Below are 17,205 nucleotides of genomic sequence, written 5' to 3' on the forward strand. Positions count from 1 at the left end.
CCCGCTGTGTGTCGTCTGTCAGTTGTTGTCAGTCAGTTGGTCCCGCTGTGTGTCGTCTGTCAGTTGTCTTCAGTCAGTTGGTCCCACTGTGTGTTGTCTGTCAGTTGTCATCAGTCAGTTGTTCCCGCTGTGTGTCGTCTGTCAGTTGTCTTCAGTCAGTTGGTCCCGCTGTGTGTCGTCTGTCGGTTGTCAGTCAGTCAGTTGGTCCCGCTGTGTGTCGTCTGTCAGTTGTCTTCAGTCAGGTGGTCCCGCTGTGTATCGTTTGTCAGTTGTCTTCAGTCAGTTGGTCCCGCTGTGTGTCGTCTGTCGGTTGTCGTCAGTCAGTTGGTCCCACTGTGTGTCGTCTGTCAGTTGTCATCAGTGAGTTGATCCCACTGTGTGTCGTCTGTCAGTTGTCAGTCAGTCAGTTGGTCCCACTGTGTGTCGTCTGTCAGTTGTCGTCAGTCAGTTGGTCCCGCTGTCGTCTGTCAGTTGTCATCAGTCAGTTGGTCCTGCTGTGTGTCAACTGTCAGTTGCCGTCAGTCAGTTGGTCCCACTGGGTGTTGTCTGTCAGTTGTTGTCTATCAGTTGGTCCCGCTGTGTGTCGTCTGTCAGTTGTCGTCAGTCAGTTGGTCCCACTGTTTGTCGTCTGTCAGTTGTCTTCAGTCAGTTGGTCCCACTGTGTGTCGTCTGTCAGTTGTCGTCAGTCAGTTGGTCCCACTGTTTGTCGTCTGACAGTTGTCTTCAGTCAGTTGGTCCCACTGTGTGTCGTCTGTCGGTTGTCAGTCAGTTGGTCCCGCTGTGTGTCGTCTGTCAGTTGTCGTCAGTCAGTTGGTCCCACTGTGTGTCGTCTGTCAGTTGTCGTCAGTCAGTTGGTCCCACTGTGTGTCGTCTGTCAGTTGTCGTCAGTCAGTTGGTCCCGCTGTGTGTCGTCTGTCAGTTGTTGTCAGTCAGTTGGTCCCGCTGTGTGTCGTCTGTCAGTTGTCTTCAGTCAGTTGGTCCCACTGTGTGTTGTCTGTCAGTTGTCATCAGTCAGTTGTTCCCGCTGTGTGTCGTCTGTCAGTTGTCTTCAGTCAGTTGGTCCCGCTGTGTGTCGTCTGTCGGTTGTCAGTCAGTCAGTTGGTCCCGCTGTGTGTCGTCTGTCAGTTGTCTTCAGTCAGGTGGTCCCGCTGTGTATCGTTTGTCAGTTGTCTTCAGTCAGTTGGTCCCGCTGTGTGTCGTCTGTCGGTTGTCGTCAGTCAGTTGGTCCCACTGTGTGTCGTCTGTCAGTTGTCATCAGTGAGTTGATCCCACTGTGTGTCGTCTGTCAGTTGTCAGTCAGTCAGTTGGTCCCACTGTGTGTCGTCTGTCAGTTGTCGTCAGTCAGTTGGTCCCGCTGTCGTCTGTCAGTTGTCATCAGTCAGTTGGTCCTGCTGTGTGTCAACTGTCAGTTGCCGTCAGTCAGTTGGTCCCACTGGGTGTTGTCTGTCAGTTGTTGTCTATCAGTTGGTCCCGCTGTGTGTCGTCTGTCAGTTGTCGTCAGTCAGTTGGTCCCACTGTTTGTCGTCTGTCAGTTGTCTTCAGTCAGTTGGTCCCACTGTGTGTCGTCTGTCAGTTGTCGTCAGTCAGTTGGTCCCACTGTTTGTCGTCTGACAGTTGTCTTCAGTCAGTTGGTCCCACTGTGTGTCGTCTGTCGGTTGTCAGTCAGTTGGTCCCGCTGTGTGTCGTCTGTCAGTTGTCGTCAGTCAGTTGGTCCCACTGTGTGTCGTCTGTCAGTTGTCTTCAGTCAGTTGGTCCCACTGTGTGTCGTCTGTCAGTTGTCGTCAGTCAGTTGGTCCTAATGTGTGTCGTCTGTCAGTTGTCGTCAGTCAGTTGGTCCCGCTGTGTGTCGTCTGTCAGTTGTCTTCAGTCAGTTGGTCCCACTGTGTGTCGTCTGTCAGTTGTCGTCAGTCAGTTGGTCCCACTGTTTGTCGTCTGACAGATGTCTTCAGTCAGTTGGTCCCACTGTGTGTCGTCTGTCGGTTGTCAGTCAGTTGGTCCCGCTGTGTGTCGTCTGTCAGTTGTCATCAGTCAGTTGGTCCCACTGTGTGTCGTCTGTCAGTTGTCTTCAGTCAGTTGGTCCCACTGTGTGTCGTCTGTCAGTTGTCGTCAGTCAGTTGGTCCTAATGTGTGTCGTCTGTCAGTTGTCGTCAGTCAGTTGGTCCCGCTGTGTGTCGTCTGTCAGTTGTCTTCAGTCAGTTGGTCCCACTGTGTGTCGTCTGTCAGTTGTCGTCAGTCAGTTGGTCCCGCTGTGTGTCGTCTGTCAGTTGTCTTTAGTCAGTTGGTCCCACTCTGTGTCGTCTGTCAGTTGTCTTCAGTCAGTTGGTCCCGTTGTGTGTCGTCTGTCAGTTGTCGTCAGTCAGTTGGTCCCACTGTGTGTCGTCTGTCAGATGGTCCCACTGTGTGTCGTCTGTCAGTTGTCGTCAGTCAGTTGGTCCCACTGTGTGTCGTCTGTCAGTTGTCTTCAGTCAGTTGGTCCCACTGTGTGTCGTCTGTCAGTTGTTGTCTATCAGTTGGTCCTGTTGTGTGTCGTCTGTCAGTTGTCGTCAGTCAGTTGGTCCCACTGTGTGTCGTCTGTCGGTTGTTAGTCAGTTGGTCCAGCTGTGTGTCGTCTGTCAGTTGTCGTCAGTCAGTTGGTCCCACTGTGTGTCGTCTGTCAGTTGTCTTCAGTCAGTTGGTCCCACTTTGTGTCGTCTGTCAGTTGTCGTCAGTCAGCTGGTCCTAATGTGTGTCGTCTGTCAGTTGTCGTCAGTCAGTTGGTCCCGCTGTGTGTCGTCTGTCAGTTGTCGTCAGTCAGTTGGTCCCACTGTGTGTCGTCTGTCAGTTGTCGTCAGTCAGTTGGTCCCACTGTGTGTCGTCTGTCAGTTGTCGTCAGTCAGTTGGTCCCGCTGTGTGTCGTCTGTCAGTTGTTGTCAGTCAGTTGGTCCCGCTGTGTGTCGTCTGTCAGTTGTCTTCAGTCAGTTGGTCCCACTGTGTGTTGTCTGTCAGTTGTCATCAGTCAGTTGTTCCCGCTGTGTGTCGTCTGTCAGTTGTCTTCAGTCAGTTGGTCCCGCTGTGTGTCGTCTGTCGGTTGTCAGTCAGTCAGTTGGTCCCGCTGTGTGTCGTCTGTCAGTTGTCTTCAGTCAGGTGGCCCCGCTGTGTATCGTTTGTCAGCTGTCTTCAGTCAGTTGGTCCCGCTGTGTGTCGTCTGTCGGTTGTCGTCAGTCAGTTGGTCCCACTGTGTGTCGTCTGTCAGTTGTCATCAGTGAGTTGATCCCACTGTGTGTCGTCTGTCAGTTGTCAGTCAGTCAGTTGGTCCCACTGTGTGTCGTCTGTCAGTTGTCGTCAGTCAGTTGGTCCCGCTGTCGTCTGTCAGTTGTCATCAGTCAGTTGGTCCTGCTGTGTGTCAACTGTCAGTTGCCGTCAGTCAGTTGGTCCCACTGGGTGTTGTCTGTCAGTTGTTGTCTATCAGTTGGTCCCGCTGTGTGTCGTCTGTCAGTTGTCGTCAGTCAGTTGGTCCCACTGTTTGTCGTCTGTCAGTTGTCTTCAGTCAGTTGGTCCCACTGTGTGTCGTCTGTCAGTTGTCGTCAGTCAGTTGGTCCCACTGTTTGTCGTCTGACAGTTGTCTTCAGTCAGTTGGTCCCACTGTGTGTCGTCTGTCGGTTGTCAGTCAGTTGGTCCCGCTGTGTGTCGTCTGTCAGTTGTCGTCAGTCAGTTGGTCCCACTGTGTGTCGTCTGTCAGTTGTCTTCAGTCAGTTAGTCCCACTGTGTGTCGTCTGTCAGTTGTCGTCAGTCAGTTGGTCCCGCTGTGTGTCGTCTGTCAGTTGTCTTTAGTCAGTTGGTCCCACTCTGTGTCGTCTGTCAGTTGTCTTCAGTCAGTTGGTCCCGTTGTGTGTCGTCTGTCAGTTGTCGTCAGTCAGTTGGTCCCACTGTGTGTCGTCTGTCAGATGGTCCCACTGTGTGTCGTCTGTCAGTTGTCGTCAGTCAGTTGGTCCCACTGTGTGTCGTCTGTCAGTTGTCTTCAGTCAGTTGGTCCCACTGTGTGTCGTCTGTCAGTTGTTGTCTGTCAGTTGGTCCTGCTGGGTGTCGTCTGTCAGTTGTTGTCAGTCAGTTGGTCCCGCTGTGTGTCGTCTCTCAGTTGTCGTCAGTAGTTGGTCCCGCTGTGTGTCGTCTGTCAGTTGTCAGTCAGTCAGTTGGTCCCACTGGGTGTCGTCTGTCAGTTGTCTTCAGTCAGTTGGTCCTGCTGTGTGTCATCTGTCAGTTGTCGTCAGTCAGTTGGTCCCGCTGTGTGTCGTCTGTCAGTTGTCGTCAGTCAGTTGGTCCCACTGTGTGTCGTCTGTCAGTTGTCTTCAGTCAGTTGGTCCCACTGTGTGTCGTCTGTCAGTTGTTGTCTGTCAGTTGGTCCTGCTGGGTGTCTTCTGTCAGTTGTTGTCAGTCAGTTGGTCCTGCTGTGTGTCGTCTCTCAGTTGTCGTCAGTAGTTCGTCCCGCTGTGTGTCGTCTGTCAGTTGTCAGTCAGTCAGTTGGTCCCACTGGGTGTCGTCTGTCAGTTGTCTTCAGTCAGTTGGTCCCGCTGTGTGTCGTCTGTCAGTTGTCTTCAGTCATTTGGTCCCGCTGTGTGTCGTCTGTCGGTTGTCGTCAGTCAGTTGGTCCCACTGTGTGTCGTCTGTCGGTTGTCATTCAGTCAGTTGATCCCGCTGTGTGTTGTCTGTCAGTTGTCATCAGTCAGTTGGTCCCACTGTGTGTCGTCTGTCAGTTGTCGTCAGTTGGTCCCACTGTGTGTCGTCTGTCAGTTGTCATTCAGTCAGTTGATCCCGCTGTGTGTCGTCTGTCAGTTGTCTTCAGTCAGTTGGTCCCACTGTGTGTCATCTGTCAGTTGTCATCAGTCAGTTGGTCCCACTGTGTTTCATCTGTCAGTTGTCTTCAGTCAGTTGGTCCTGCTGTGTGTCGTCTGTCAGTTGTCGTCAGTCAGTTGGTCCTGCTGTGTGTCGTCTGTCAGTTGTCGTCAGTCAGTTGGTCCCGCTGTGTGTCGTCTGTCAGTTGTCTTCAGTCAGTTGGTCCCACTGTGTGTCGTCTGTCAGTTGGTCCCACTGTGTGTCGTCTGTCAGTTGGTCCCACTGTGTGTCGTCTGTCAGTTGTCTTCAGTCAGTTGGTCCCACTGTGTGTCGTCTGTCAGTTGTCATCAGTCAGTTGGTCCTGCTGTGTGTCGTCTGTCAGTTGTCGTCAGTCAGTTGGTCCCGCTGTGTGTCGTCTCTCAGTTGTCGTCAGTAGTTGGTCCTGCTGTGTGTCGTCTGTCAGTTGTCGTCAGTCAGTTGGTCCCGCTGTGTGTCGTCTCTCAGTTGTCGTCAGTAGTTGGTCCCACTGTGTGTCGCCTGTCAGTTGTCAGTCAGTCAGTTGGTCCCGCTGTGTGTCGTCTCTCAGTTGTCGTCAGTAGTTGGTCCCGCTGTGTGTCGTCTGTCAGTTGTCTTCAGTCAGTTGGTCCCGCTGTGTGTCGTCTGTCGGTTGTCGTCAGTCAGTTGGTCCCACTGTGTGTTGTCTGTCAGTTGTCTTTAGTCAGTTGGTCCTGCTGTGTGTCGTCTGTCTGTTGTCAGTCAGTCAGTTGGTCCCAGAAATATCTACACGGCAGGGGTGTGCTGGGGCTGAGGAATGAGCGAGCAGAATACAGGGGTTGTTGGAGGTCACGAAAGGGTAGAGGGAGGGGGATGGGAGGGAGTGGAGGGGCGAGGGGAAGGGAATGGGCGATGAAATAGAGGTGAGGCTTCAAGGGAGGAATGGAAGGAGGTGAACGAGGGGGACAGGATTGGATGTGGAGTTCGAAGAGGGATTTGCGCGAACGCAATCACGCACGTGCGCTCCTCTCGATGATTCCAGCAGCCATCCTGGCGTGTGGCCATGGGCCACCCACCCGGGGCTGTGTCTCACCTGACTGAGCGTTTGCCCCCCCCCCATCCCCCCGCCCCCCCCGCCCCCAACCCCCCAGGGAGAGGAAGTGCACCGACCTGAAGAAGGAAATGGAACTGAAGGCTCAGGTGTTGATATCAGAGCACAAGCAGAAGGCGAGTTGAGGGTGCCGCCGCGACACACGCCGTGACACACACACACTCTTCACGTGACACGCACGCCGTGACACACACACACACTCTTCACTTGCCACGCACGCAGTGACACACACACACACTCTTCACTTGCCACGCACGCCGTGACACACACACACACTCTTCACTTGCCACGCACGCCGTGACACACACACACCGTGACACACACACACCGATCACGTGACACGCACGCCGTGACACACACACACTCTTCACGTGACACGCACGCCGTGACACACACACACTGTTCAGGTGACACGCACGCCGTGACACACACACACACACACCGATCACGTGACATGCACGCGCGGGGGGAGTTCACGTGTTACATGTGCCGTCACACACGCACACACCATTTACGTACCATACGCGCAGTGACACACACACACTCTTCACTTGCCACGTGCGCAGTGACACACACACACTCTTCACTTGCCACGTGCGCAGTGACACACACACTCTTCACTTGCCACGTGCGCAGTGACACACACACACTCTTCACTTGCCACGCGCGCAGTGACACACACACACTCTTCACTTTCCACGCACGCAGTGACACACACACACCGTTCACGTGGCACGCACGCCGTGACACACACGCACACACCGATCACGTGACACGCACGCGCGGGGGGAGTTCACGTGCTACACGTGCCGTCACACACGCACACACCGATCACGTGCCACGCGTGCGCACGGGTGAGGAGTCGGAGCGCCCATTTGAGGTCGCAAGGTCGACATCCTCCCTGCTGGGTTAAGGGAATGAGTTTCTCGCTCGTGAGCGGATGTGAATGTCTGTGGGAGTGCGTCCGCATTGAAGGGTGGCGGTGTGTCTGGCCGTACGTCTCGCAGGTCAATGAGGTAGTTGCGCGTGTGTTGTGTGCTTGTTGCTGTCGTCCGAGAGTGTCATGTAATGTAATTGTGTGGGGAGCGGTAGTGTTGTGGTTAGTGCGCCCGCGCTACGAAACCGAGTTCGATTCCCGCTCACGGCCAACACTGGTGACGATTATCTCAACTGGTGCTGGGCCTCCCCTAGGTCGACTCGGTCTCAAATGAGTACCTGGTGCGGTGTATAAACATCACCACTGGGGAGACGAAGGCGGCCTTCATAGGTGCTCACTCACAGCCCTTTACCTCAATTAGTCTGCTCAGGCTACACGGGCATCTTTGTCTTTGTACGTATGTAATAGATATGTGTGTGTGTGTGTGCACTGGGTGGTTGTGTGTGTGTGTTGAGTGAATGTACGCACGCACGCACGTGGATGTGTTGTGTGCGTCTCTCAGGTGAAGGACACGGCCGTGTGTTTAGGTTGAGTGAATGTGCGCATGCACGCATGTACGTGGATGTGCTGTGTGCATCTCTCCGTTGAAGGAGATGGTTGTGTGCGTGTTGAGTGAATGTGCGCACGCACGCCACCACGTGGATGTGCTGTGTGCATATCTTCGTTGAAGGAGATGGTTATGTGCGTGTTGAGTGAATTTGCGCACGCACGCACGTGGATGTACTGTGTGCGTCTCTCTGTTGAAGGAGATGGTTATGTGCGTGTTGAGTGAATGTGCGCACGCACGCACGTGGATGTGCTGTGTGTGTCTCTCAGGTAAAGGAGATGGTGGGGCTGCAGACGAAGGAGTGGTCGGAGCTGATTTCACGCCACGTGCAGGAAGAGCAGGAGCTGCGTGACGGCCAGGTCGACGAGCAGTACGAGCTGCTCAAGAAGCTGCTGCTGGGGTCCCACGAGCTGCAGAGCGCACAGCTCAAGATGCTCCACGACAGGTGATAAAGACTCCCATAGACTTCAATGTTAAAGACTCCCATAGACTTCAATGTTAAAGACTCCCATAGACGTCAATGTTAAAGGCTCCCATTGACTTCAATGTTAAAGCCTCCCATAGACTTCAATGATAAAGACTCCCATAGACTTCAATGTTAAAGGCTCCCATAGACTTCAATGCTAAAGGCTCCCATAGACATATTCTCAGGTTTTTTCGGTAAAGTCACGTAGGTAAAACATTAAAAGTAATGAAAGTAAAATAAAACAAAACAAAAATAAAATTCACGACGTTTCGGAGGCAACACAAGTCTCCGTCATCAGGTGGGACCGTCACAGCCAGATTAGCTGCATCAAGTGGGGCAATGATTCAAGATGTAATCCCTTATAAGCAAGTTGAAGGGGGGAGGAGAGGGGGGGGGGTTCATCAGAATGTGGTAGCCAATGAATGGAACGTATCGGGAGGGAGGGGGGTGGGAGGGGGAGGGAGCCAACAAAAAAGTTGGCAACGGCTTGGACGCGGCTGCTGCACACGCCAACACAATGGACAGAGAGGGGGGAGGGGAGGTCTGATACACATGATAGAACAAAGGAACGAAAATTCCCATGTTTATACCATAGACTTCAATGTTAAAGGCTCCCATAGACTTCAATGATAAAGGCTCCCATAGACTTCAATGATAAAGGCTCCCATAGACTTCAATGTTAAAGGCTCCCATAGACTTCAATGTTAAAGACTCCCATAGACTTCAATGTTAAAGGCTCCCATAGACTTAAATGATAAAGACTCCCATAGACTTCAATGCTAAAGGCGCCCATAGACTTCAATGTTATAGGCTCCCATAGACTTCAATGCTAAAGACTCCCATAGACTTCAATGTTAAAGGCTCCCATAGACTTCAATGATAAAGACTCCCATAGACTTCAATGTTAAAGACTCCCATAGACTTCAATGTTAAAGCCTCCCATAGACTTCAATGATAAAGACTCCCATAGACTTGAATGTTAAAGGCTCCCATAGACTTCAATGCTAAAGGCTCCCATAGACTTCAATGTTAAAGGCTCCCATAGACTTCAATGTTAAAGACTCCCATAGACTTCAATGTTAAAGGCTCCCAAAGACTTCAATGCTAAAGGCTCCCATAGACGTCAATGATAAAGACTCCCATAGACTTCAATGTTAAAGTCTCCCATAGACTTCAATGTTAAAGGCTCCCATAGACTGCAATGATAAAGTCTCCCATAAACTTCAATGTTAAATGCTCCCATAGACTTCAATGTTAAAGGCTCCCATAGACTTCAATATTAAAGGCTCCTATACACTTCAATGTTAAAGGCTCCCATAGACTTCGATGCTAAAGACTCCCATAGACTTCAATGTTAAAGGCTCCCATAGATTTCAATGTTCACTCTGGAGACTCGCGGTGTGAACCCAAACGCGCCCTCTGTGGTGATGACGGGTGCGAGTCTCCGCGCTCCGCGCATCCACAGGCTGTGCAAGGAGATGCGAGCTAACCAGACGAAGACCTCCATGGAGCACAGCAAGGCCATCAGCCAGGACAAGAGCATCAAAAACAAGGCTGAGCGTGACAGGCAAGGCCCCAGCCGCATGGCTGCTGTGTTTTATTCGAGTGGTGTTTCTGTGCTACTGTGATGCACGCTCGTTGCTGCGGTGCAACGGCGTGTGTGTGTGTGTGTGGGGAAGGTGACATTTGTGTCCTCTTGCCTTCGCTACCATGACCGCCCCTGTGGTGTGTGTGTGTTCGTGTGCGTCTGTGTGCTTGCGTGTGTGAGGAGCTCACAGATCCTTGAAAGATATTGTCAATGTCTCATTAGTGAGCTCCTCCGGCGGGCGACGCTGCGTTGGCTGGGTCGTGGAGCCCGCATGCCCGGCCACCGTATGCCCAAGGAGCTTCTGTTTGGCTGGATAGAGGGGGCTCAATAGGCACGGCACGGGCTAGATAAGAGATGGAGCTGATACGGTACGGAAGAATGTGCAGCTGAGTGGACTTGCCATTGACCGGTACCGGTTGTGTCAAAATCAGCCTCTGTGGAGGAGGCTCGTGAAGGACGCTGCTACTGGGCAGTTGAAGGCACTCGCCCTCCAACAACAGCGGAGGGCAGCGGAGTAACGCTCACAACAAAGAGTGGAGTCCTGGGCATATAAAATGCACAAAGTTGGCACAATGAAGAGCACAGGTGGTGCATCTGCCAGACGTCTCAGTCGGTCAACCTGCGGCACCCGAGTCCTATCCCATGACCTGCCAGTGACCCTTCGACACTTCACGTGCCCTCAAAGTGCACCTAACCTGGCACAAGCGCCGTGATGACGTCACCACCACTTAGTGGGGAATGGCGGTTGTTGGTGTTTTATGTGCGTGTGGTGTTGGCTACACTATTCCTTTTGGTCAGCCTTCATAGGTGCTCGCAAACAGCCCTTTCCACCATAGGTTATGAAGGTTAACACTGGGGGCAATCTTTGCGTACGTGTGTGCAAATGCGAGTGTCCGTGTGTGTGCAGAATGCTCCTTTTTAGCCGGCGATGAGACAGCAAGGAGGTGGAGCAGTTGTTGTTGTTGTTGTGTGCGCGCACAGGCGTGTACGCGAACTTAACAGCAACAACACCAAGAAGTTCCTGGAAGAGCGCAAGCGGGTACGTGGTGGTGTCCGTCTTGTTGTTGTTGGTGTCCGTGGTGGTGTCCGTGGTGGTGTACGTGGTGGTGGTGTCCGTGGTGGTGTACGTGGTGGTGGTGGTGGTGTCCGTGGTGGTATACGTGGTGGTGGTGGTGTACGTGGTGGTGTACGTGTTGGTGCACGTGGTGGTGTATGTGGTGGTGTTGGTATGTGGAGAGCCCACAGACACAGAGGTGGCTGCTCAAAATATGATTTGAGAGGGACTGAAATATTTTTTTAAAGTTATTTTAATGAGTGCATGTGTTTGCACATTATGCCCTTGTGTGTGTTTACAAGTATGTATGCTGCATTTTTTGCGTATGTCGCCAGTTCGTGTGCAATCATGCAGTGGGAAATGGTAGTGTAGTGGTCAACACGCTGCGGCTATGAACCTGGCAGTCCGGGTTCGATTCCCGCTCACGGCCAACACCAGTGACTATTATCTGAACCGGTCCCTGAGCCTCCTTTAGTTTGACTCAGCCTCAAATGAGTTCCTGGTGCAGCGTTTAAACATCACCACAGGGGAGACAAAGGCGACCGGGCGTGGTGCTGGCCACCCACCCCCCTCGTGTACTGTGCCGGCCTTCCTAGGTGCAACTCGCTAACAGAACTTGCCCCTACAGTCTGTTAACGCTATACGGGGGGATCTTTTGTCTTTGCAATCTTCTGTGTATGTTTGACCCTCAGTTCAGTCAATGAGATGGCGGGCAGGCGCAGGTAAAGCTGAGTGGGCAGGAGTCAGAGCCATTCCTTGGTAAACTTGGGTGCGGCAGGGATGGCCCCTCCACTATTTAACATTTTTTTTGCCACCATCTAATTCGAGGGGATTTTTATCTGGTTACAGATACAATGGGAAACTGATCAATGACCAGGTGGGTTCGGGGAGGATGGCTCTAATTTGGTCAAACATGTTAGTATGCTGATGACCTGGTAATGCTGCTAGCCCTGAGGAGTTGGAGGCTCTACCGCAAGCCCGGGAGTATCCTACGAAGAGGTTATGGGGCCTTTCCATCAAGCCCCACCAAACCAATCCACCTGCTTGCGTATTTAAGTCATAAAATACACCGCCCTTTCGAGTCCTCGTGAGTGATGGGGCAGTTGTGGAGAGAGTGGAGGAGTCCCCATATCCCGGGCAGCGCACTTATCACTTGTTCCGGTTTGATATAGCAAAAGTGTCGCTCTGAATCAATCAAGTGGCATTATCCTTTCACAAGCTGCATAGCACCATGTGGAAGCTACCTGGCCCGTCGCTCCACACGAAGCTCCGGGTCGTCTCGGCCACAGTTATTATGCCCTCCCTTTCCTATGCTGGTGTAGTGACGCTGACGCACGTTCTTACTTGCTGTAAGCCTTTATTTTGGACACAACACTAATTTTAGGCCCAGGCTTCGGTTTCTTGATGCTTGAACTTCGTTTTCTCTCCAAGCCGTTCCTTCCACTCTTGCTCTCCCCCTTCTATATCCCTCGAGGCGCCCTTTCTCGAAGGTTCGCTCACCCCCACATCCCTCAGCCAATCCTCGTCCCCCTTCCCTCACAGTCGTAAACCGTCACCTCCGACAGGCCACCCTCATTTCCCCGCCTTTTACCCTCGAATTTTCCTTACAGTCAGTTCAATTTTCTGACCATAACCAATCCTATTTGAGGCCTCCCTGCGCCAATTGGAGGCCCCTAACGCACTTCCTGACTGTCCGGCTGCCTATGTACCCCGTCGGGCAAGTGATCTGTTGTTTCGCTCTTTACGCCTGTGTAACGTGGATGCCTTTTAATTCATTATTATTTTGCTTATTGATTCAGGAAATCCACACTGAGTCCAAAATGGGACACTGGTGAGACAAGGCCATAAAGAAGGCTGCAGCTGTCTCTGGTGTAGGCCAATCAGGTTCAACGACAATGCATACATTGTCAGAGCATGTCTGTGTGCATGTTCACCGCACGTATGTGTGGTTAATGCAGACTCGGTTCCTTGCAAAAGGTTTCTATTTGGTGTTCGAACATCTTAACACCGGCTGTTTCATTGCCAGAAAAGGTGAAACCTATTCTTATTTTTTCACGAGGGCCCTTAATTGGGTTTATTTTTTTAGTTTAAAGATGTTCTTCGCAAAATGTACGAGCATTCCTACAAGCGGGAGGAAACGGGAGCAACCAGACAAAATCGGCATGCGTGAGGGGGCGACACTCTAACCCCCGTACAGATGGAAAAAGATGGAGATAAGCCCACTTGCTGCCCTACCACCACCATCCGGCTAGAGAAACATCTGCGTCAAATTTAAACATTCAGACTGGCCTGCCTACGATCCATCCTGGGTTTAACCAGGCTGGATTGTGTGAGGAGCTCACAGATCCTTGATAGATCTGGACACAGTCCCATCGGTGAGCTCCTCTGACAAGCGAGGCTGTTTTGTAGCTCGCATGCCCAGCCACTGCACATCAAGGCAGCTTCTGTTTGGCAGAATAGAGGGGGCTAAATGGTCGCAGCATGGGCTAGGGAAGAGATGGAGCTGATGTGGTACAGGAGGATGTGGAGCTGATTGAACTTTCCGATGGTCTATACCAGCGGTGTCAAGATCGGCCTCTGTGGAGGGGACTTGTGAAGGATGCTTATGCGCATTTGGAGGCAGTCTCCCTCCAAAAACAGCGGAGGGCGAAGGTGCAATGCTTACGACAATGAGTGGAGTGCCGGGAGGCTAAAATGCACAAAGTTGGCACAGTAGGAAACACATCTGGTGCATCTGCAAGTCATCTCAGTCAATCCATGGCACCTGGTTCTGTCCCGTGACCTCCTGCCAGCGAGCCTTTGGCAGTTCACGTGGCCTCAAGGCGCACCTAGCCTGGCACAAGCGCCGTGATGACGTCACCACCACTTAGTGGGGAATGGCGGTTATATGTGCGTGTGGTGTTGGCTACGCGATTCCTTTTTGTCAGCCTTCATAGGTGCTCGCAAACAGCCCTTTCCACCATAGGCTATGAAGGTTAACACTGGGGGCGATCCATAGCGTGCATGTGTCTAAATGCGAGTGTCCGTGTGCGCGCACAACGCTCTTTGTTTTTAGCTGGCGATGAGACAGAGCAAGGAGGTGGAGCAGTTGAGGAAGAGCCAGCTGGAGCAGATGGAGGCCCTGGACAGGGACAAGGAGCAGGTGGGGGGCCGTCGTGATGTGGACGGCACGCGCCCTGGGCTGGGCCGCATGCGTGGGTCCACTGGGCTCTTCAGCGCGATGGCTCACGCCCGCAGACGCGAATCAAAGAAGCGACAGTCTTGATGAACTGTGTGCATGTGTGAAGTGTGCGTGTGTGTCAATGTGTGTAAGTTTATGTGTGGGGAGCGGTGGTCTAACGGTTAGCACCCTGCATTACGAACCCGGCTACAACTACTCAGTTAATCTGTCAGTTGGGTGACAGATTAACTGGGTAGTTGGGTGGCTGGTTAGATGGGTAACTGAGTAGTTGGGTGCACGGTTAACTGGGTAGTTGGGTGGCTGAGTAGATGGGTAACTGAGTAATGAGGTGCACGGTTAACTGGGTAGTTGGGTAACTAAGTAGAGAGGTGTACGGTTAACTGGGTAGTTAGGTGGCTGGGTAGATGGGTAACTGAATAGTTGGGTGGCTCTATTTAAATCAGTGTACATTTGTAAATCTGTGTGTAAATCCATGTGTGTGTGCGCGTTTAAACCTATGTGTGCGTGTATAAACGCGTGTGTGCTTATAGCTGTGTGTGTTTAGAAATCCGTGTGTTTGTGTATATAAAGCGAAGTTCTCTAACTTGTATCTGACACAAGCTCTGCTGCTGCTGCTGCTGCTGCAGGCGCGGGAGATGCGGCAGATGTACCGACTGGAAACCCAGATGGGCCAGCGTCCGGCCACCGTGGTGTGACGAGCAGGGACCTCTGGTATCGACGGGACGCGCGCGGGAGACGCAGGGAGACAAACGCACGCATCTCTAAAACTCATTGCCCCCGACCAGCAGAGACGACAATAACACACACCCCACTACAAAGACAAATATTCCCCCCCGTATAGCCTTAACAGACTGTTGGGGCGAGTGCTGTGATCGCAACATACACACACACTATTGCCCAGCGAGAAAATACCCAAATAAACAAACACAGACACACATCGTTGGTGTAGTAGAGACAGGAACTCATGCACATTCACTTCACCGCTACACGCACGCACACACACGCACTCACGACTAACGCGCACACCCATCACTCAGCCAGCGCAAGTGAGACAACCCACACTGAAACACTGTGCTCCTATTTAAATGCTATTTTTATTTAAATGCTATTTTTAGCTGCTGCAGCTGAGTTTATATCTTTTTAGACCTAACGTGGGCCGCACTTCACAGGAGGGTGGGAGACCTGGCCGAGGGGACTTCAGTCACTCGTGTGCCCCCCCCCCCCCCCCCGGCACAGAGTTCGTCCACTCTCCCACCCGGTGGATCCGTGCACGGATCTTATTTTATGTTTTGCTGGCGCGACACCTTGTTCATGCATCGCATCCCAGATGCCACCAATCACCGCTTGTCCATAGGCCACTGCAACCACTCCTGGCTATGGGCACGGAAATTCAACTTTTTTGAGAGAGGCTAGAGGGAGGGTGTGCCACGCACCGTTGTCCCCCACACTGCCCCCGCCTCAATAAAGCAACCTTCCTTGGCCACGATGGACGCTTGCTCTTGCCCTGCCAGCTTCCAAGACCTACCCTGTGGTGGGTTATTTTTATTTAGATGAGACCATTGAGCCGAGAAGTTCTTTATCGATGCCGTGGAGGGTAGGGGTGGGTGGGGGTGGGGGAATCTGCCGTGCGACAAGCCCCGTTCCATGTTGGCACGACGGGATGACGACGGTTGACAATCTCGTGCCACAGCCTCTCTCTCCCCTCTCCGCTTGGCCAATTCACGAATGGCGGACACGGCTGACCCCTGCGTCAGAGCACCACCCTGCCTCCCTCGGACAGCGATGCGAGCGAAGCGCTTGGGGTGCTTTTGGTTGAGTGGCAATATGAGATCGACGATGAGAAGCCATGCCCTCCGTGCACTGAGCCACTGCGCATACCAAGGCCTTTTTACCGAGGGAGACGCAGCTCCCGTTTAAGTCGCCGCGCTTGTCCAGAGCGAGCGCACGTAGGGACATGCGTAGCTAGCCCCTGGCAGGTGACGGTCGCTGTGGCACCACCCGAGTTGCCGCTTGCGTAGAATTAAAGAAGCTCCGACAGTCGTTCATCTGTCCTGTATAATAGTGTACGAATCGAGATGTGTGTACTATATTTACGTGGCAAAGGTTATATCTATATAGACTATATTATTCCGCCGCAATAACCAACGTAATGAAGTCGTATGGGTGCGTGCCCATCGCGTCTGTGGGGAGGCGAGCTTCAGGGGTGGCACGGCGGATGGACAACTCGGCTTCTGAGCGATCGCCGGTTGCATAAAATACCTCGAGTGGTACTTTGCCGTAGTTTGCCATGTGAATTGGGGGTGTCGACTAAAGGACACTTACGGAATGTTATGCGACCGGCCGCAAATCACGTCCATGACCTTTCGACCCGCCCCTCGCGGCTCACCGTCAAAGTTGTGCGGCCTCGTTCGCGCGTACCTGGAAGACACGGTTTGCTGCCAATTTTCAGAATGAAAAGTGGAAGCTGCCGTGGATCAGCAGCGCCGGACTTGCGATCCGGGCCGCACGCTTCGAGTCGACCTCCCGCAGCCTCTGGGCCCAATCCAGCAGCGTGAACGAGTTTGCCGCAATCAGTTGATCGGCAGGTGGCGTGTGGGGTTTGGGTGAAACTTGCAGGTACTTTCCTTCCTCTTCCAAGACGCCCTGGCAAGCGTGGAAGTCGGCTCCAGAGGGGCTGTCTAGAACCCCCTCTAGCGGGGGGGGGGGGGGGTGAGGCCCCCCTGCCAGCGGTGGCACGAGCAAGCAGATTGCAGCTGCACCCTTACCCCTTTTTTACAAGTGGATTAAAACAGACCCGTTAGGAGCGAGCTGTGGGAGAGAGCCGTTGGGAGAGGCATGAGAGAGAGTCGTGAGGAGCGAGCCGTTGGGAGAGAGCCGTTGGGAGCGAGTCGTGGGAGAGAGCCGTTGGGAGAGGCATGAGAGAGAGTCGTGGGAGAGAGCATTGGGAGAGAGTCGTTAGGAGCGAGGCGTGGGAGAGAGCCGTGGGAGAGGCATGGAAGAGAGCCGTGGGAGAGCCATGGAAGAGAGCCGTTAGGAGCGAGCCGTGGGAGCGAGCCGTGGAAGAGAGCCGTTGGGAGAGAGCATTGGGAGAGAGCCGTTGGGAGCGAGCTGTGGGAGAGAGCCGTTGGGAGAGGCATGAGAGAGAGTCGTGAGGAGCGAGCCGTTGGGAGAGAGTCGTTAGGAGCGAGGCGTGGGAGAGAGCCGTGGGAGAGGCATGGAAGAGAGCCGTGGGAGAGCCATGGAAGAGAGCCGTTAGGAGCGAGCCGTGGGAGCGAGCCGTGGAAGAGAGCATTGGGAGAGAGCCGTTGGGAGCGAGCCGTGGGAGAGAGCCGTTGTGAGAGGCATGAGAGAGAGAGAGCCGTGGGAGAGAGTCGTTAGGAGCGAGCCGTGGGAGAGAGCCGTGGGAGAGAGCATTGGGAGACAGCATCGGGAGAGAGCCATGAGAGAGAGTCGTTAGGAGCGAGCCGTGGGAGAGAGCCGTTGGGAGCGAGGCGTGGGAGAGAGAGCCGTGGAAGAGA

General features: G+C 53.2%; 1 protein-coding gene across 1 annotated transcript in view; it reads left to right on the top strand.

The window, feature by feature from the left end:
* The window catches only part of LOC144734683 (1-phosphatidylinositol 4,5-bisphosphate phosphodiesterase beta-4-like), a 95,602-nt gene extending 80,689 nt beyond the window's left edge, over positions 1–14,913 (top strand). Inside the window, exons 32-37 of the mRNA XM_078616983.1 lie at positions 5,955–6,030; positions 7,668–7,843; positions 9,330–9,431; positions 10,434–10,491; positions 13,562–13,648; positions 14,314–14,913. Of these exons, the coding sequence (XP_078473109.1) occupies positions 5,955–6,030; positions 7,668–7,843; positions 9,330–9,431; positions 10,434–10,491; positions 13,562–13,648; positions 14,314–14,382 (568 nt within the window). The 3' untranslated portion in view covers positions 14,383–14,913. The remainder of the gene's footprint in view (positions 1–5,954; positions 6,031–7,667; positions 7,844–9,329; positions 9,432–10,433; positions 10,492–13,561; positions 13,649–14,313) is intronic.
* Positions 14,914–17,205: the final 2,292 nt, after the last annotated feature.

Source organism: Lampetra planeri, chromosome 52 (assembly GCF_965212315.1).
Source record: "Lampetra planeri chromosome 52, kcLamPlan1.2.h2, whole genome shotgun sequence".
Classification (NCBI taxonomy): Eukaryota; Metazoa; Chordata; class Hyperoartia; order Petromyzontiformes; family Petromyzontidae; genus Lampetra; species Lampetra planeri.